This window comes from Zonotrichia albicollis, chromosome 3 (assembly GCF_047830755.1).
Source record: "Zonotrichia albicollis isolate bZonAlb1 chromosome 3, bZonAlb1.hap1, whole genome shotgun sequence".
In the NCBI taxonomy this organism is placed as follows: domain Eukaryota; kingdom Metazoa; phylum Chordata; class Aves; order Passeriformes; family Passerellidae; genus Zonotrichia; species Zonotrichia albicollis.
Genome location: NC_133821.1, coordinates 80,624,766 through 80,644,795, shown reverse-complemented (window position 1 = coordinate 80,644,795; position 20,030 = coordinate 80,624,766). Strand labels below are relative to the sequence as shown.

Sequence of the window (20,030 nt, the reverse complement as noted above, 5' to 3'; positions counted from 1 at the left end):
GTTATTTATGAATTCTGAGCTAATGATTTAGTCAAGGTTACACTTTGCTGCCTAGTGCTACTGCTGTGGTTAAGTGTAGCTTCTTTCGTACTTTAGCAAGCCATGTGCTTGCTTTTATTTTAACCTATATCTATATTTACTCTTTTTCTCTTGACTTGCAGTTCTTTGCCAAAACCAACCCCCCAAAAGGTCTTTATGTCTATGGAGATGTTGGTAAGTATCATTTGCATCCAATAGAATTTTTTCTAAATTCATGTCTATTTGAATTCTGAAGTGTCTGAAGTGTATGTTTATGTAGCTTTATTGGTTTAATGGATCTGACTGGATGTAACATTATGATGTTATTTAATATAATTACACTCTGAATGCTGGAAGCTGTTTGATTGGACCACATTACCGTGTGTAGTTGTTTTCAGCATTACCCATTCTCTTATATTTAAGAATGCAATTTAAGAATTTGGGAACTAATTGTGGGAGAAAGATCATAAATTCTAAATGTAACAGTGCAGCATGAAAACATACTTGCTTTCTAAATGAAATACTAACATGTCTTATGGGTGTATGGGGAGTAATTTGTGCAACCTTTGGGCCACGTCTGTATTTTAAAACAGAAAAAAAATGTAGTTGTAGTTCTTCCAAGTTTTTGAACAGAAAACATAACTGCTCCTCACAGCAGTCTGGTTTTGTACTTAGCCTGTGGAAAATTAGAGTTTCATTAGGGCCAAGCTGACAAACAGTCATTACTGTAATCAGTACATGCTGCTCTTAAATTAACTACCTCTTGAGTGATTTTTATTGTTCTTACTTGAAGGCACAGGAAAGACAATGGTGATGGACATGTTCTATTCTCACTTAGAAGTAGAAAAGAAAAGGAGAGTCCATTTTCATGGCTTCATGTTGGATGTACACCAGAGTAAGTGCAGACACAGGTATTGACAAGAATTTTATAAAATACAGTATCTATTAAAAAGTCTATCTCATATTCATATTAATCACTGTAATTTTATTTAAATATTTAAGCATAAAGAAAAGTAAAAAAAAATAGAAGAAAAGTTAATGCATGCTAGCATTGTTTATCATACCAGCATAGATATTAATTGCATATTATTTTTCAAGTATCTTTTCTGAAAGAAAAATATACATACCTGGTTGTATCTATAACTTGAGTATATTGCTTAGAATGAAATACTTAACTAAATGTTTTCCAGGTGCCAATTAGCTTACCTGAAATCTGAAGAAGGCAATTGCTAAAACTGAAATGGAAAGGTTAAACTCACTCTGTATTTTGAATAAGCAATAACTAAATCAGATATAAATGCCAAGGAGACTGGGACCTATTCTGGTTGAGTAACTTAGTAATCTGTCAGTAATTCAGAGGAAAAGAGCAATAGAAAGAAGCACATCCCAAGTTTCAGAAAATTTTCTGATCAGCTGAATAAGGCACTTTGTTTTGACAGGGATGCTGTTCTAAAGACTTTAAAACTTGCTTCTGTTTCTAAATTCTGTGACCTTAAAATACTGTCAAATTGTTAACTATTACTTTATTTTACAAGTGTTGTGACAGCTGCATTTTTCTTGGGAAGCTTTCACTGGTGTAAATAACTCAAGCCACTTTTTAGTGCCCACTGGGTCACTTGAGATTTTCTGTTTCCATTTCTTGTCATTTGTGCTTAATCTTAACAAGGGTAGCTTCCTTCTGCAGGATCCTTTTTTCCTGAATCTTTGTTTATAGTCAGGTGCAATACAATCCATGAGACAGTAAAGTGTGGATTTAATTATCTTACCGTATGCCATTATCATCATCTTCATGTGTTGAAGTATAACTGCATTGCTACATCTGCCTTCTTTTAGCTAAATGCATTCTAAGAATACCTTCAGAGCAAGATAAAACTCCAAATTGTATCAGTTTATAGAGGATAGAGTGCATAGCATTCAAGATATTTTTGACATTTGTTTTACAGCCTTCTAAACAAAATAAGAATCACAAAATCTGTGAGCTTTTATCTGTTGTGTGGATGTGGTTGTAAAGTGTTTTAGCCTCTTGAAACTGGATTAAGTTTGAAGCTTTCTTATTTTTACTGGACCAGTTTACTTTTTATTTGTTAGCTAAGTAATTTGTTCTTCCTATCTTAGAAAAAGAAATAAGAAATATTTGTTCTTTTCCCTTTTATCATCTAAGGAATACATCGCCTTAAGCAGAACTTACCAGAGAGAAAAGCTGGATTTATGGCCAAATCATATGACCCAATTGCACCTGTGGCAGAGGAAATAAGCAGAGAGGCTGCTCTCCTGTGTTTTGATGAGTTTCAGGTAAGTCATAGATTACTCTTTCATTTCAAGGGAAACTTCATAAAATTACTTTTGATCTTAAAATACGATACCTGTTACTGCTAATGAAGTATTTGAATCACTGGCCAGTAGTGACTGGTAGAAGTTAAAGACTAGAAGTCACTTTACAGCTTTGAAGATGGTAGGGTTTGGGGTTTTTTTCCACAACAGACAAGATGCAGGTTAGCAGTGTAAGTCTCCTTGCAGTGTTTTTGTTTATCAGTCTGGTCATTGATCATACACTGAGTTATTAGAGTTTGTTGAGAGGCTCATGAATTCTTCAGGACAGGGACCATCATCCACCTGATGCTGGCTTGCCACTGATGGTTGCTTTTGTAGTTCATATAATGCAACAAACACTCACGATATAATTAAGGATTTTGAGAAATTTCTATTGAATTAAATGTGAAAATTAAAAATAAGTTTATTAAATTATCTTTGCCCAAGCTAACTTGATTATTTCATTTGTTTTACACAGTTTGTGTATGTTAATGTCACAAACTTAAATGTAAAATTCTTTATAAAAATGTTTAATAAAAAAACTAGAGGTATTTGGCAGCTTTAACCAGCTGAAATTTTTTTTAATTCAGAGAGAAAATGCAGAACAAGATATGAACAGATCTATGTTAGTTCTCGAATCACCAATAGTAAAATAATCTATTAAGTGAAATTGTCTGTTATAGTGTTAAATTAATGCATTTCTAAAATGGATGGAGCAGTTTATGTCTCCTAGGTATTACTTTGCAAACCTGCACACTTGAGGAAATAACTGTCTATGGTTGGCTCCCATGAAGGGACTTTTGGTCAAGTAACAGTTGTTCTTGTTTTAAATTTCTCTTGCACTTTTCAAGTGGGGGTGGTTTCAGAATGTGTGGGGTCATTGCAATTGCTGCTGTTCGGTCATTTAATTTGTGCTCTGTCCAGTGAATATGGTTATGCTGGGCTTCCAAAACCTGAGTGTAAAATCTAAATACAGAGACAATTGTACTTACACAATGAAGAAGTGAGAAGGTTTGGAAAGGGAATTGTTAATTGTCCCAGCATTAAATGCTCAAATGGTAGAAAATGGCTTTACCATGTATTAGTATAAATACCTGCTTTTCTGTATAAATGCTCATTGCTTTCATGTGGCAGAACTGTGGTGATTACAGACTGTCTGTCATATTTCCACATTTTAAAGGGAGAGACTGTGGTATATTTTGTGCCCAAGTTGATTGCCTGCTCCCCCTGCTGACTTGCTTGAGGTACACCAATGACTTCAGTTGTAAAAATCACCTGTTCTGTTGAACTGTTGCAGTTGGGAAATTAATACAAGAACTATACATTTTAAATGTGTTTCCAAGACTTTGCATTGATAAGTGAATTTTTAAAATCTACTTGGTTTGGATATACTAATACTCTACATTCACAGATTTCTGAATGGCTGGATTTCTTGCCTGATTTTCTGTAATGTGGAACTCTACACAGATTCTGCCTGATAAGAGGAGTTCCAGCTTTCTGAATTTTTTCAGAAGGCAATAAATTTGGGATAAGAAACCCTCTGCTTAAATAGTCATAAAGTAGTGCAATGACTGGAGAGAAGCTCACATGGTGAGACAGTTAACATTAATAATAAGGAGCCATATTTAATTTGAGATGTTTGCAGCTCATTTCTGCAGTGGAGATCAAGGCATTATTTCCCTGCAGTCTGATTTACTAGTATTTAAAGAACTGCTAGATTAAAACGAAACTGGTAAGAGCTGCAGGCTTAGAACATACACTGCTCTGACTTGTGGACAAAGCAAATCTCTGTTTTGACAGATGAAAAGTGAGGTTGTTTTGGCAAAATACTAGTGTGTGGAAACAACATCAGAAAACTATTGAGATTTGCTTTAAACACTTCAAGTTGCTTTCAAATGCCTGCTGAACAAAAAAAAAGGAGAATAAGTTGAAATTAATTATTCATTTATTAAAGAACAGAAACATAGATGAGTGATATTTTAAACAGGGACAGCAGAACATATTGTTAATGCTCATTTTGCAGAGGAAACCAAATGCAGAACTTCAGAAGACAAAAGCATTGTTGAGATTGCATTTTCCTCATTGACAATGGGCTAAAGCAGAACAGAAGTATTCTGAAGTGAATCTTCCTGCAGTAAAGAACTATTAAGCAAATGGAGAATTGATAATTGATCTAGAAAAATATTTCAGTACTTTTACTTATTTTAAAAGTAATTTTCTGTGTTTCAATGTATTGTTGTGTTAAAATTTATGTTTTGATGTTTCTTTGTGCAAATACTGTGTGATGGCCAGGATCTCAGTGACAGCACTATGCTTCTGTGTTTGTCCATTTTGAAGCAGGGTTTTGTCAGCAGTTGCCTGAGCCCCAGGCTGTCAAGCTCTTAAAGCCTTGCTGTGTCTTACTGATCTTTGTCATACAGTTTACTGGAAATATTGAAGTCTTTTTTTCATCACAGAACTCTTAAGCCATTCTGAAAATATCTTCATTTTGAAGAAAAACCCTAAAATTAAGCCATTTGTAATGATGAGATTTCAGAGCACAGGGGTGGCTAGCAGTGACCAAATAACTATGCACAGATGGTTAGAAGCTCTAATTTTGACACAGGACTGTAACCTGTGTTATTATTTATAATAAAACCAGAGTCTCTCCTTCTTGGGAAGCTGAGAGATGATGCAGTGTTAACCTGAAGGTACCAGTGGTACCATCTGGACTACAAAAGTGAACGAACAATTTAGGGAGTTTTTACTAACCTACATTCTATTAAAAGCCTCTAATAAAAATTAGGCTCTTATTTTTGTGCTAATACTAATTGCTGATAATACATGCTTATGTTTGTCATTCATTACGTGGAACTGTACCAATCAGTGGCTGACTGAGTCTCAGGCACTTAAACATGTAAATTAACTATTAGTCTAGTGTCTTCGCTTTTTTTTTCCTTTTTTCTCTTAAATGCTAATGAAATTTCTCCATTCTCTCCTCTAGCAGGCTCTCCTTATTGGTAATTTGTAGACTTTGCTTTTGGTATCAGTTGCAATAAATGCTGGATTCAGTAAAAAAACATGAGAACTTACAATTCCTTAGTTATTGTCTTCTACCTGCTTTACCTTGTAGAAATTTTCTATCTTTTCTAAAATGTATTAGATAAAAAGAGCTCACATTTGCATCCTGCTCCTCAAAATGGCTCTTGCTTTTTGACAGAACTTTCAAGAGGTTTGTCGGGGTTTTTTTTTGTTTGTTGGTTTGGTTTTTTGTGTGTTATTGTGTATTATTGGGGGATTTTTTGTGTTTTTCTTTTCCCTTTTTTGTAATGGAGCTTAGAATTCTGCATCAAAAACCAGTTCTCATTAATAGGAGAATGCTATTGGGTTTTTTTATGTGAGCATTATTACCCTATCATTCCCTGCTTGCTAAAGGCAGCATGCTTTGTAGTACTATTAAACAAAAAGGTTTGTAATAAAATTATTTCTATAAGAGAATTTTTAAATTTGGCTTTTAGGTGTGCTTTGTGGTACAAGAAATTCAGCTACCCCTAAGATGCACATCTGTAGTGATTCCTTATGTGTCTTGTGTTCTTAGGAATGGGAGAAATTACTAAATTTTAGTATCCGGTAGAAATAAATTATTGCTAAGTGAAACATAAGCAAGTGTGTAAAACTTAGGGTATGATAGTGAATTACTATTTTTTTTAATATCAGCTCTTAGGGAGCAGAGAGATGCAAATCTGAAGCGTGTGTAATTATGTAAAAGTTTGTTTTTTATAAAGGAAAAGAATCTATATTAAGGCATAAATAGAGCAAAATAGAAAAAATCTGTGGAAGAAGGAAGCTAGTGTTTATGTGTCGTTCATTAAGAATGTTACTGCTTCAAAACTAGCTGCCAGAAATGAAACCTAAGTCTTTTGCCTAAGTTTCTAGTGTAGTATTACCTTTCTTTTTTTTCTGCACTGAAAAGTAATTTAGAAATTACTTTTGGAAGCATTATGGGGGGTGGAGGGGTGTGGAGTAGAGGAAAACATTATACTGGGTAAAACTCTCTGTGATGGCACATGTGTTGATATCACAACATACACATCTAAGGTGCTGAAAGCTCAACATTCTCTCAATCTCTTGTGTAATGGGAATAACTCCCAGCATGCCACCGCTGGTTTATTTCCTCAGAACTGTGGTCTGTTTTGGCAAGCTAAAATGCAACAAGTGTCTTTATAATAACCACAGGGTCTGCAGGAAAATGAAGTGTAATTGTCACAAAGATGGATTATGTATTAAGGTGGTGAACTCCTGTAAAATATGAATTGCTGGTTTTTCAGAAAAACTTGATGCATTTCTTTACAGCATTGTTCCTGTATCCTTTTATTTCGTGGTACTATAAAGCAAATTTGTTAAGCTAAAATTAAGATGCTTAAAGAAATTTTACTTAATGGCTTATCTTGTAGTCATTTTTTCTCCTTACCCCTCCCCAGTATCTCTTGTTCTACCCATTTCTATTTTTCATTCGTGTTTTGTGCCTGAAGGTTAGAAGAGGCTGACTGTGCTGAAAGTGACTGCCTGCCTTTTGATTATTCATGGACAGTAATAGAAGGCACTTAAAAAGAACAATGAAATTGCTTATTTTTGTGATGGGCCATCTGTTGAATTGTTTTTTGCAACAATCACACAATAGTATCTATGTCATATCATTCTATTTTCAACAGCAGCTGATTATGTATAGTTGGCTAGTTGTCTTTATTTTCTGAAGTCCCATGACCATTTTAAATTCACCTCTGCAAACCTTTGCCTCAAAGGTAATAGAAATGTAAAATAGCCAGTGTGTATCTCTTTTTATCTTCTGGTTTTTTTCATGTTGTTCCTAATTAAGTAGGCTCTTAAATGTTTAGGTCTGTTTTCTGTGTCTCCCACCTGTAGTTTCATAATAGAAGTCAACATGGAATCATTTAGCAATTGGTAAAGAAATGGTGGAGTTCTGCAATAAAGAGTGGGCAAGTTTTGAAAGACTGTGGTACATTCACTGCTTATTAATTATCCCTTTTATATTTTTCTCACCAAGCAATAATTAGAATCTTTTTCCACGGCTTTCACTAACAAGCATTTTCCTAGCTACAAAGCCACTTGCAGATCTATTGCAGCAGAAGCTGAAAGCAAGATATAACAAATGTGTTGTCTTCTCAGGTCACTGACATTGCTGATGCCATGATTCTGAAGCAGCTTTTTGAAAATCTCTTCCAAAACGGGGTTGTCGTTGTGGCAACATCTAACAGGCCACCAGAAGGTAAAAACAAACATTCTACCACTGTTACCCAAATCCAGTGAATCTCAGTATCTTACAAAACAGTTGTATTTGTATCATACAGTGTTCAGTTCTAAGGAACTCTATTGACTGCAAGAATCAGAGATACTCTAGCTTGTCCCCTAGTTTTTCTTGTTCTTAAAGAAGGAAAGGTTTTTCACTTAATCTTACCCTTCCTGTATCTTGAACTCAGTGTTCTTTCCTCCATCACTCTCAAAACCTCCTGTGTTTTCTGATCTCCTCTGCTCTATCCAAACCAGTGAGAGGGTGTTTGGGCACAGGACAGTTGAAGAGGGGTAAAATATTGCCTGTTCTGAATGTGTTTAAGGATAGGAAAAGATCAGATCCTGCCAAAGAAGGGGAATGATATCACATGGCTTCCCAATTTCTAACTCAGAAACTTGCAGATGTGGTCCACTAGCTTGAAGGAGGGCCACTTACCAAGATGCCATTTTTACTTTCTTACAAGCTGATCTGAGAGAATTAAGTGGAGAGCTCTTTCCATTTCTACCTCTTTTTTACAGTGACTAGTCCTTTCTAGTGATTAGCTAAGTAGATCCTTCTACAAAGTTCCCAAATCTGTATGGGTTTTAACCATTCAGTAACTGTAATTTTTTGTGAAGGAGAGAAATGTTTGTGTTATAGAGTATTAGTAGTTAGCATAATGCATAAACTTTTATGACATTTCAGATTGATCAATTTCAAATACTGAAGGGTTACCTTAATTGTTAACTGTAACAACCATTAATTTGTTACCAAATAACTACCCAAATTAATTGAGTAAAAGACAATCACTAATGCTGGGCAATTCTACAATGAACTTTTTCTTGGCAAAAAACAAAAAACAACAAAAACAACACCCCAAAACAATAAAAAAAAACCCACCCAGATGTTTTTATTAGGGAAGAAAGTTATTTCCCATTGGCTTATTTTCCTTTTCTGCACAAAAAAGATGGAATTGTAACTGCTGTAGTTGTGTTGATTACAGATAGACTGAATGCTGGTGCTTTACTCACTTGAGAGCCATCCTTGGGTTGTTTTTAATGACTACTCTTTAAAGTTCAGGAGAATTTTTTACCATAACCTGAGGATTGTAGCCAGTGCTTTAAATCAAGATGTCATTTTGTGACCTTTATGGTTGTATGGGTGTTTTTCATATACATTAAGTCACTGTATCAACCTGAAATACATCCACCTATATTAAGTACCACAGAGAATGACAAGAACAGCATTTCCAAAATTACTGTTTATTTTTCTGATCTCATAAAACAGAGACATAATACACAGCTCACAGTCCTATTAGCTAGGAGAACTAATGGGAGTAGCTGTCTTACATTACTGTTACATGTTCACTAATTTTTGCAAGTAAATATGCAGTTGATTGCTATATATTTTAACAAACGTATGACTGATTTGCTGAGTTGGGAATGAGCATGATACATGGTTTCCTAGAACCTTTTTAGTAATTAGGGTAATGGAATTATCTTTACTGCTAATTTTTTAAATGTTTCCACATACATATCCAATTTTGTGAAAACCATTCTGTAGGTGGCCTGTTGGTGTCTCATAGATGCAGCATCTTCTGTCCACTGTGAGGTGTTGGTAAAGTATAAAAGCTTTAGTGTAGCTGTGGCCTTCAGGCCTTATGGGGAATATAAAGGATAATCATAACCTGGCATGTGCTTTGTGTGAAATTTTGGTGATATCTCTGCCAGCTGTCTGTATTCTCTTTATTCATTCCTTTTGTCAGCTATAGGTGCTAAGCTGCCTTTTTATAAGGCTTCTGAATATTAATGAAACAGAGCAGATCTTCATGCAGTTTTAAATTATTGTGTTTTCAAAGAAGTTATTCTGTTATGAACTTGTTGGGCAGTTGGTTAATTTCCAGAGAAGAAAAGTTTATGTTGTATAAATGTATAGAGATAAGTAAGATGAAAAGTGCTGCTTTGCAGTTTTTGTTAATTTGTATTTTGTTTGATGATGCAGGTCTGCATTTTGTTACATAGTATACTATTTTTTTCTTTATTCAGTTGTATTTTTAGCAACTTTGCCTAAGTTTGCATATTAATTTAATTTTCAGGTTTTTGGACTTAAGGGTGATCCTTTTTCTTGCTTTTGAGGAGGAATTGTACCTGGCAGAATTGCTAGAAGATAAAGCATATCACAGAACATCAAATAAGAATGATGCTAACTTAGTAAAGACAAATTGTATAATCTTAGTTTATGTGGGGTTTTTGCCCTCTGCCAAATACTTGGGTTTAGCAGTTGCATAGTTTGGCCTTGCAATCTATACCAATGTATACCCAGTATTACAAATATTTTTTAAACCCTTACTTTAAAACAGATACTGCTGTAGTTTCTTCTTCTAGAATTACTTTTATGTCATTAGAGATCTAAGTCATTTTTTGCTTCCTGCTGTTTTCACATTTCTAGGGATGTTCCATTCTACCTTAAGAGTGTTTTGAATTTTTGTATAGTAAAAGAAGAGAAATGGATTTTAGCTCTCCTTTTCTGCCTTTTGTTCCTCCTCCTGTCTCCAGCAACATTGAGTTTTATTTGCTAGACTAGAAGACAAGCTGATGTTATTAAGACTAAGTAGCAAAATGGTACTGATTTCCTTTCTTTCAGATCTCTATAAAAATGGTCTTCAGAGGGCTAATTTTGTACCATTCATTGCTGTGCTGAAGGTAAGGAGAGCCACTTGTTTAATGCTTTTCAGTTTTGCCTGCTTTATTAATTAATTTGTAGAAGATTTGTAGAGGATTGCTCTAGTGCAAGTTTCCACATTATATATATCTGCTTTAGCTCTTTTGAACAAAACTAATTGAAAGTAAGGCAAGAAGGGACTTTTTCCTTCTGGAATTAACATGTTTTTAAAGCTGGACTTTTTTAACATGACAAAAAATTATCTTTTTGACTAAGGCAACAGAAAGGGGTTTTTTTGGATAAGATTTTCCTGCTGGTGCAGGTATGCTGTGTAACATAGTGTCCCTCCAATATTTACACTGTGTTGTACTTGTGGGTATCTTACATTTATAATGTTAGAACAGCTTGCAGTTACTTTGATGTAAGGAAAGTCGGGTTTTTCTGTACTTCTCAATTACCTTGTTTCTGGGTCTTTCTGGTGTGTAAGTAGGTTTTTTTTTCAGTGGCTGTTTGTGAGGCTTCACATAATGTTCAAGAAGCAGTGGCTCTGCAGCAAGCTTCCTTCAGTCTGCATGTTGTATTGTGGGAGGTCAAAAACTATAATAGCTTCATTTAAATTTAAAAATGGAGGATCCTTCCTCTGTGAATAACACAATTGGTGCTTATTTTGCTGTTAAAAAGAATACAAGCTGAAATGACACTTAGAAGTTGTGGACAAGTTGCAGATATTTTTTATTCCTAAGCTACAATTGTATTGTTGTGTTATTGGGGGCTAACATACAGGTCTCTTATCCTGCTCTGGATTGACATGACATATAAAATGGAAATATCAGCGTCTCCCTACTTCACAGAAGTATTGCTAGAATAAACACATAAATAATGTTAAATAATATTGGTATCTAGGATAAAAGAACTGTAAGGTTGAGTTTAGGTAGGTTTGGCTTTTTGATAGGAGATTTGGAATTGCTGAATTGATGCATTGACTGGATGTTTCTGCTCAGATGGTCAACAGTAAAGCAGCTGACAGTGCCTAGCAGTTTCAGTGGGCCCTCTCAGAATTATAAGATTCCTTAATTGCCTAAGAACCTTTGAAAATCCCATCTAATGTTGACATTTTTACAATTATCAGGTTTAAAAGTTAATATGCCATTGACATGATTATGGCACTCTGGTGCATCTCAAAATGGCTGTGTATGAAGTCAGGGACGTTACCTGGTTCTTACCTGGATGGCTTTAGAGAAGTAAGGACCGTAAAAACAAATTAACAACCACTTCCATTACAAATTGTTGAAAAGGGTTTATTTTGTAGCTGTCTGCATAGGATGAGAGCTCCCAATCATAGAGTATTTTCAAGCATAGAAGCAGTTTCATATGCATTTGTTTTTTGAAATGCAGCAACCATGGAGATCATTCTTTTCTATATGTCTTTCTTTGTTGACTCCTAGTTTTCTCCCTGATAAACATAAGACTCTTTCATTTCAGTGATCATCAGGCTTTTGGAATACTTATCATGTATGCTTATTTATAGTGTCTTTTTCTGTCTTTTTAGCTAGCTGAATTTAAAAAATATGAAATGTAGTTTATGCATCAGAGCACCTCATCAGGACTGGGAAGGTAATAAAAAAATTTTAGTAGGAAATAGATGGAATGCTGAGAGAAGCAGTAAAGGTGGCTTAGTCTAAAGAATGGAGTACTGCAAAAAGAAACAAGTAGCACAACCCAGACAAGAGGCAGATGAATATTATCATCATAATGAATGAAAGGAGAAGCAAATGTTAACGTAATCCACAAGGGCAAATACTGGATTTCCTGTCCTTGTTCTTTTTCCCAGCACCTTTGTGTTTTTATACTGCTCTAAATACATGTGCCTTCAATGTCACTTTAATAAATATTACCAGTGTAACAATATTCTTTCCTAAAGGCATAATGACCAAAAGCTGGATCAGAGAAAGCTTATTCACAAAATGCTTCTCTGACCCTGGTTGGGAAGTGGAAGGATAAGGGCATGACATTAAAATTATCAATAAAAAATACTGAAATTTTCATTTTTAATTCAATATAGCAGAAGTTAGCATTTAAAAACCACACTGGAATGTATTCTGGAGTACGATTTTAACCATTGACCTTTACATTACAAAGGTGTGGATAGAACATTGATTCTCTGGCTTTGGTGGTTTGAGCAATGCAGATTTAGGCCTCCCCAATGTGTAGAATCTGTGTGATGACTTTGGTGTGAATGGATAAAGTAGCTTCTGCCCCAGATGTGCATAATTCTGTGACTAGGAAATGTAAATGTGATTTCTTCTGGGATTTTTGTGAAAATATGAAGGAAAACACTGCATTGGTTGCTTGTAAATATTTGATTTACTGTCTTCTCAACCTTTCCCTCAATGCAAGCCATGTGTGTCTGTCAGTCTCATCTGATCTGTCACCTGGTACTGGCTTTGACAGCTGGGACTAACTCCTGGCTTAGTTTTCCCTGGGCTCAGAGCCTCCCAGAGGGCTTTTATTTGGGGTTTAGTGGGAGTGAATAGGTGGGTTGGTTTTGTTTGTTCTTTTCAGTAATTAACTTTTATGATCATAAATCTTAAAATAAGATTTGAGCACTAAAAGTAATTCAAGTTCAGCACAGGAGTTTCAAATTTCTTTAAATGTTCTTGGGAAGGTGGAATGAATGGAAACTATTGGCAGTATATTTCTGTGAAGAAATGCTTCACTTGAAATAGATTTCAGGCTCTTTTCATTTTTGTCAGTGGAACACATACTTTCTAGATACCTGGGTAACTGTTACACAAATATCTTTTCTTGTCTTCAAATGATCAAAAGTAATGTTTTCTTCCTCAGATCTAGAGTTACCCGTGTTCATCCTCAATTTTGTTTTTATTTTCTACAGTCTATGTAATTCCAATATCTGTGTTTGAGTTCTGTTTTTTACAAAGATAACTGTAAAGCTGTTTCTGGGGAATAAGCAAAAGAGTGAGATAGCAGTCTAGAGAAGATACAGTTATCTTCCAGAGTTTGTCCATGTTGTCTTTCTAGGTGGTAAATTGCTGGGACAAGTGATTGTTGTGTGAGGTTGCAACTGAAAAGTTCCAATTTTTAGAGCCACATGAAAACTTCAGGTCCTACAGCTGGTAGCCACATAAAAGCCCCAAGTCTGTGTCATTGGGCAGGTCAGTAACAGCACTGGCAGCTTTTTTTGCCCTGTATGTGCTCCCAGTTCAATTCTGATCTTATATCAGTGTTCTCTTCTTTTGAAATATTAAATAGTTTAAGGTATATTTTTTCGGTGATTCTTAATCCTCTAACTCAAAGCTTTATAAACAGGGGAAAACTCTGAATTCATCAGTTCATTGTTGTGGCTATGATTCTTTGGGACGCTGTATTCCTTATGAAAGAGTTTAGTTTCTGCAATAGATAAGAGTGCTTCTTCAATCTATGAAATTTTACAAAGATAGAGTTTTACAGAGAAAAGAAGAAAAATTTTTAGGAAGAAAAATCTTTTAATTCTATAATTGTAATTCAATTCAGTCTGTTCCGATTGAGCTTTTAATCTCACAGGATCTCTTGCTGAGCATTTTAAAGTGTGTGGAATTCCTATGTGAATTTTTTTAAAGTACTTGAGAAAACCATTGATTGCTCACAGTTACTTTGTTCAAATGCAGAGAGCAGAAATACTCTAAAAATTGATACTCTCTACCTAAAAGAAATATACAAAGTTTCTAAATGTTTTGAAGCTGATTTACAAATAAAGCTGTGTGTCTTGGAATCGCAGAATTGTTAAGATTGGAAAAGACCTTGAAGACTATTGAGTCCAAGTGTTAACCCATCACTGCCAAGTCCATCACAAAACCATGTCCCCAGGTGCCACGTCTGCATGTCTTTCCTCCAGGGATGGTGTCTTGCTTCCTTGGGCAGTCTGTTCCGATGCTTGACAAACCCTTTTGGTGAAGAAATGTTAATCCCAGGTCCTTTTTTGCTGTGGAGCTTCCCAGCCATTCTGTTCCCAGCCTGTGGAGCTGCCTGGGGTTGTTGGGAGCCAAGGGCAGGACCCAGCACTTGGCCTTGTTGGAGCTCACACCACTGGCCTTGGCCCATGGATTCAGCCTGGCCAGATCCTCTGCAGAGCCTTCCTGCTCCCAAGCAGATCAACATTGTGCTGATCTTTAACAACTTGATGTAAGATATTATGTGAGGCTCTTGGAAAAAAAAAAAAAGGGAAAAAAGCATGCTTTAATTTACTGTTTTGGCAGTAATTTTGGCAACATTTTAATTTTGGCAGACATTTAATGAAGACATTTACATCAACCCTTAACTGTTCTGAAATCCTAACTCTAATTCAGTGGCTAGTTCAATGTTTCATTCTCTGAAAGTCAGGAAGGAAAGCTCCTCAAATAATTTGTTGTGTAGAGTCAGTAACTCGAGTGAGCAGTTCTTGCGTTTCCAAAGGTTTCCTGGAAGTGTAGCATGAGGCTTCAAAATGTCAAGCTGTGCTGAACTACCAAGTATGTAACTTCTGTGTTTTGTCAGGTTTTCTTCATGCAATAGATTTGCACTACACTAAATTTTAACTAAAAGTCAAAAAGTTTTAGGGCCCTTCATAGTCTGAGTATAACTTTAAAAAGCTAAATTTTAAAAAAAAATCTTTGGCTTTGGCTACCTGCATTTTGCTCTGAGTAAAGGGGAGGAATCAGCTGGAAACCTATTGTCAGTAGGATATGAATTTACTTTCAGCATCTCTTTTTCCCTTCTTTTTTTCCTTCTGCTATTAGGGGCCAAATAATTATTTGTTTTAAATAATGTTTGGTTAAAATTACTTTTAACCGTAAGTAAGCATTGTACACTCCTCTCAAACAGAAAGCAATGCATTATTTATACGCTGTATTTCCCTGTCTTTCTTCAAATCAGTTCATGATTATTTATTTAGAATGTTGCTGGCTGTGGTTTTAATTAAAGTGCAGCCTTTCCTACAAAGCAAGAAACTGAGGAATTGAAAAGCATTTTCAGTTTTGAATAGCTTAGTATGGGAACGTGAAAAATACTTGTTTTAAAAACATTTAGAGCTGCCTCTAAGGAAATTGTGGGAGTTAGTTTTGTACAAAGGCATTTGGTAGATATAAAATGTCTTTGATGGTGCAGTCAGCTTTTGTCCAACCACCTGTGTGAGAAATGCAGGGATTTGTTGAGTGGCGGATCTGCCTCTCTCCTCCCCCCTCTCCCAAAAAAGTCATCTCCTTGATGAAATTGATTTGTCAGTTTGTTCCAGTCTAATGGTGTGATAGCCCAGCAGCTTTCAGTATGTTGAATAGTTAAAACCTGCTTTTGAGGTCAGTGTCAGCCACTCTGACCCCTGTGAACTGTCACCTGAGTCAGAATTGCAGGGATTAGGCCTTTGATATTGTGATGGCTTCGCCTATCAATTGACTTTTTCATTACTGAAGATGTTGGGCCTTTTGTTTCCCTTCTTAGTATGTAACCAAGCAAACTCTTAAGTAGAAGGAGCATTTGTTCTTGTTCTCTCTCTGTGCAAGTAATAGAAGTGCTCATCTTTTGTGAAGTGTACCTAATTAAACATAAAAAAAATAAAAATAGGAAATACAGCATGATTGCAAGTATTTTGTGCTGCAAGTATTTTTGAGCCTCAGTATAATTTCTGGGAAGTCTTAGTTTGATAAATTTGTGAGACTGTCAAGTAATAAAATGTTGTATATAGAAAGCAAGGTGTCAGATTAGAAGCTACCAATCCCTTCTGCATTCAGCCTTCTAAGCCTCTGTGTGTGAGTTAAATTTAAACAGCAGGGTTATTTGAAATTCTGTAGTTCAGAGCATGTAACTGTTACAATATTATATAATGTATCTATTTCTTTACTGTGTTCTCAAGGGATGAAGCTTTGTTTACCTTTTATATCTGTCTTAGGCACTTCCTCCTAGACAGTTTATTTAGGTGCAGACCAAAACTTTATTTTAGGATTAAATAGTTGCTACTGTAACTCTGTGCTGGGCTTCTTGCCTTCTCCCTTTCTTAAATTGTTAGGATTTCCTGAGCTCTTGCTTGGTTTGTTTGCTCCTTGATTAAAATGAGTAAATGAAAGCATATCATAGATATGGAATAGTTGATTCCTGCTGTATCAGGGTAAATTAGTCTAATTACACGTGGCAGTTCTGTTTGCTTGTGATGTAATGTGAAATGAGGTCCTGCCTCCCCCTAAAAAGCCCGAGCCAATTAATAAAGCTTTTAAGCTCTTTGTCACAGGCCACCGTGGAGGTCTGCAGAGAAGAACTTTAATCCAATAAACATTTCATTTAGATCATGAAAAGAAAGCATGAGGAGAAGCTCCTACAAGAGAGGGTGTTACCAGCAATTCTAGTTGTGAAGAGATGTGAGGAATTTGCCAAATTAACCAAGAGGCCTTCATATTTAACACATAAATGTGTCAAAACTAATAATAGAATAATTTAATTTGAGTTGAACCTTATATTGTTAAAATTCTAAGAAGCCACAACTGTTTTCTTCAAAGACTTTGCTGTTGAGTTGGATGGACAGGGCAAGGGGAGGTTGTGAGAAACCCAGATAGCAAATAACACTGGCCGAAGCTGGTGGAAAGGGGGAAAAAAAGGAATAGATAATTAGGTGTAATTAGCGTGTATGAATTGTTGTCTCCCTGCCCTTGCCTTGAATAAATTTCAGAGAAAAAAAAACCCTAGTGGCAAAAACCCTTTGATGTGAGAAGAGTCATTGTGATTTGGCAGCATAAAGGCAGTGTTTTATACTTCTTACATAATGGTTGTGATACAGAAAGAGTGAATGGACCCTGCACCCCCCAGCCTGCTTTACAGCAAGGACTTTTGGATTCCCTTGAAACAAAATGCATCAGAAGTTTTCAGTTGTGGGTAATGAGGTAGTGGACCTCATCAGAGCTAAGCGTAAGCCATCTTTAGCCTTTGTTTAGATCTTAATCGCTTTTTTTTTATTATTATTCTGGGAAATTCAGTTTCGTAAATCACGACTACTTTTTTTTTCCTTCTCTTTTTTTTTTTCCTGCCTGCCAACAGTTCTGGCAGGAGCAAAGGCTAATACTGGGGAAAAGAAATACAAATCAAATGTTAGAAAGAAAAACAACAGCATAAAAGAAATCAAGACAAATAACTTTGTCCAAGGTATAATTCCAGTGAAGTACATGTATTGGGATGAATTTGACCCTTAGCTTACGAAACATCATGTTATAAATTCAGCGTGAACTCTTGGTGTTTGTTTCTCACAGAATGCACAGCTTGCTTATTAGGAGATTGAAAGTTACAGTCATTACTGGTCCTTTAGCAAAACTGGGTGTTATGCAGTGATTTGTGGTTTGCAGGTGGGTTTTTTTCCTTTTGTATTTATTCTTATTCTGCAAGGAAGATTTTTTCAGAAGTGATGGGAAATGGGGAGCACTGTTCAGTGTAATTCTTAGTGCATGGAAGTTTACTCTGCCATTCTTCTGTTCCCTGACTGGAAAAAGGAGAGGCTACTTGTCTCCGAGCCGGCACAGCCACATCTGTACCTCCTGAATTCTTTCACTTTTGTCTGAATATCTGAAATACTATTCACAGAACAGTACATTTTAAGAGTCTCTCTTTTTATTCATGCACCATTATTTTACAAGTTAATTGTCTATTTTTCCTCCTCTTAGGGGGTAGCTGATTTGTAGCTAGACATTAAAATAAGTTATTGAAAAGTTGTACAATAGATCGTATGTTCCTTGTGGTTGCAAGAATGGTGGGGTTTCTTAGTTGTTAAAGTTTTGAAGGCTGTAATGTAAACTTGTGCAACTTTCACTGAATGAATTTTGCCTCTCAATTTATCTCTGCTAAACTCTTCAGTTCAAAGTTTTGGTGTTCTTGTCACAAGTCTAAGAAAAAGATTGATTGCAAAAGTTATATTTGGCAATATTTATTTTCCCAGATATTTTTGCCCTAAGTCCACTGAAAAATAATTTGCAAGCAAAATGTTTGTTATCCCCAATCAGCTTGAGAATGATTGCTTTCCCTGATATTGTACAGGATTTTTGGATGACATTTAGAAAGTTTTCCTCCAAATTTGTTCATGTGGTTCTTTGGGGTTTTTTTTATTTAATTTTGTTACATTGTTTGCAATTGGGATAAACATGAAGCATCTGAGGCTATTGCAATCGTTTCCCATATTTAATTATTGCTGAAGAATATAGGGGAAAAAACTGTAAAAAAATCTTTAGTTAACCCTGTAAAGCATTGCACTATTTTGTAGAGCAAATAGCCTTTTCTGCTTGAAGTTAATTTGGTCTGTGAAAGGCAGTACCTGAATACCATGCCAGATAAGTAATTATTCCTGATTGTAATGTTGGGGGTTTTTTTCAGGTATAGGTCACAAGAAATTCAGTTAGGGTAGAGTATGTACAAAGCTAAGAAATAGGCAGATTTTCTGTTGTAAGATTGTGTAAAAATTATTTACAGTTAATACTTGCACAAAGGTTAGAAAGGTTGATGAAGTGATACTTAGTTTTGCTTTACTATTCACTGCATGTCAGAATGTAATTATGACTGATTCATGAAACTGTCTTAGCAATGAACCATCTTTATTAAAATGCTGATCAAGAAAAGAGCTGACAGTAATAAAGAATAGAACACTTTAGTCTTGTTGCTTTTGAATGATTGCTAATTACCCCAGAGGTCATGTATAGTGCTTATGAGGATTCATTGACATTTTCTTTAAAGTCTACTGTTTCAACAACACCTGAACAAGGAGACAAAAACTATATGTGCATCCAACAATGCTTGGACCAAGTTTTTCTTCACCACCAAGTACCTGGTGTTTCCCTTTCTTCTTCCTCCTCTCCCCGAGTACATCTCAGTCCCAAGGATTAGTGAAGCAGAAAGTTAGAAGTGCTACAAACTTGATTAATTTCCTCTTTCTTTTTTTCTTTTTTTATTTTCAAGTAAGGCAAAAGGAGAAAAGAAGCAGCCCTTTTGAAGGTACCTCACCTGTACCATGCGTGCTCCTGTCTGACAGTCTGGTTGCTCTCCTTGTAGGGCTGCACCAGAGAGGAAACTGCCCTTACCCTTGTACACTTCTCTCAGCAGGCTGTGGACAGACCTGTCCAGCTCCAGATTCACATTCTGAAATTTCACATTCTGGTGACTGTCACATGCTGGTAACTTTGAAAGTACACTGAATTAAAAACCTGTGGGTATGCTTTGTATATCAGCAATATTTTTATTCATTACATACTACATTTTTGCTGAAGATGATTCTTGTTCTAGCATAGTTATAGAAAATGCAGTTCTAATGGTATCCTTTGGATGGAGAAGCCTTTTCTTTAAATTGCTTAAGGAAGAATATGAAGAAAGAAGAAATAATACTCTAGCTGATAATTTAACACTACATGGAGTCAAATAATGAAAAATATAAAAGGTTAAGTCTAGTGAGCTTTGTTTACCTGAGGAACTCTTTCTCTGTTAGCTGGTGACTGTCATCACATCTACATGTTGTGTGATGTGGAAGAACACCTTAGGCTGAATGTAAATGTATGAAAAGAATGTTTGCAAATGAACAATCAAATTCTTTTCTGATTTGCTGGAGGAAAGGAATATTAGTGATCCTGTGACCAAATCAGAGGATGCATTTGAAAAGGAGGGTGAGATCTATGTGAAAATTGTGATTCCTTTTCCTCAGAAAGAGTGGCTGGAAGTTGCACCTCTTAGATAGGCATGGTTACTGATATGGGTGTTCTGATGGGCTTGTTCAGAGGCCAAGAGT

General features: G+C 35.6%; 1 protein-coding gene across 2 annotated transcripts in view; it reads left to right on the top strand.

Annotated features, from left to right (window-relative positions):
• AFG1L (AFG1 like ATPase) overlaps positions 1–20,030 on the top strand; it is a 64,566-nt gene that overhangs the window by 13,841 nt on the left and 30,695 nt on the right. For both annotated transcript variants that reach the window (XM_074537991.1, XM_074537990.1), the window contains exons 3-7: positions 162–213; positions 812–913; positions 2,180–2,310; positions 7,495–7,594; positions 10,241–10,299. In XM_074537991.1, coding sequence (XP_074394092.1) covers positions 162–213; positions 812–913; positions 2,180–2,310; positions 7,495–7,594; positions 10,241–10,299 — 444 coding nt within the window. The remainder of the gene's footprint in view (positions 1–161; positions 214–811; positions 914–2,179; positions 2,311–7,494; positions 7,595–10,240; positions 10,300–20,030) is intronic.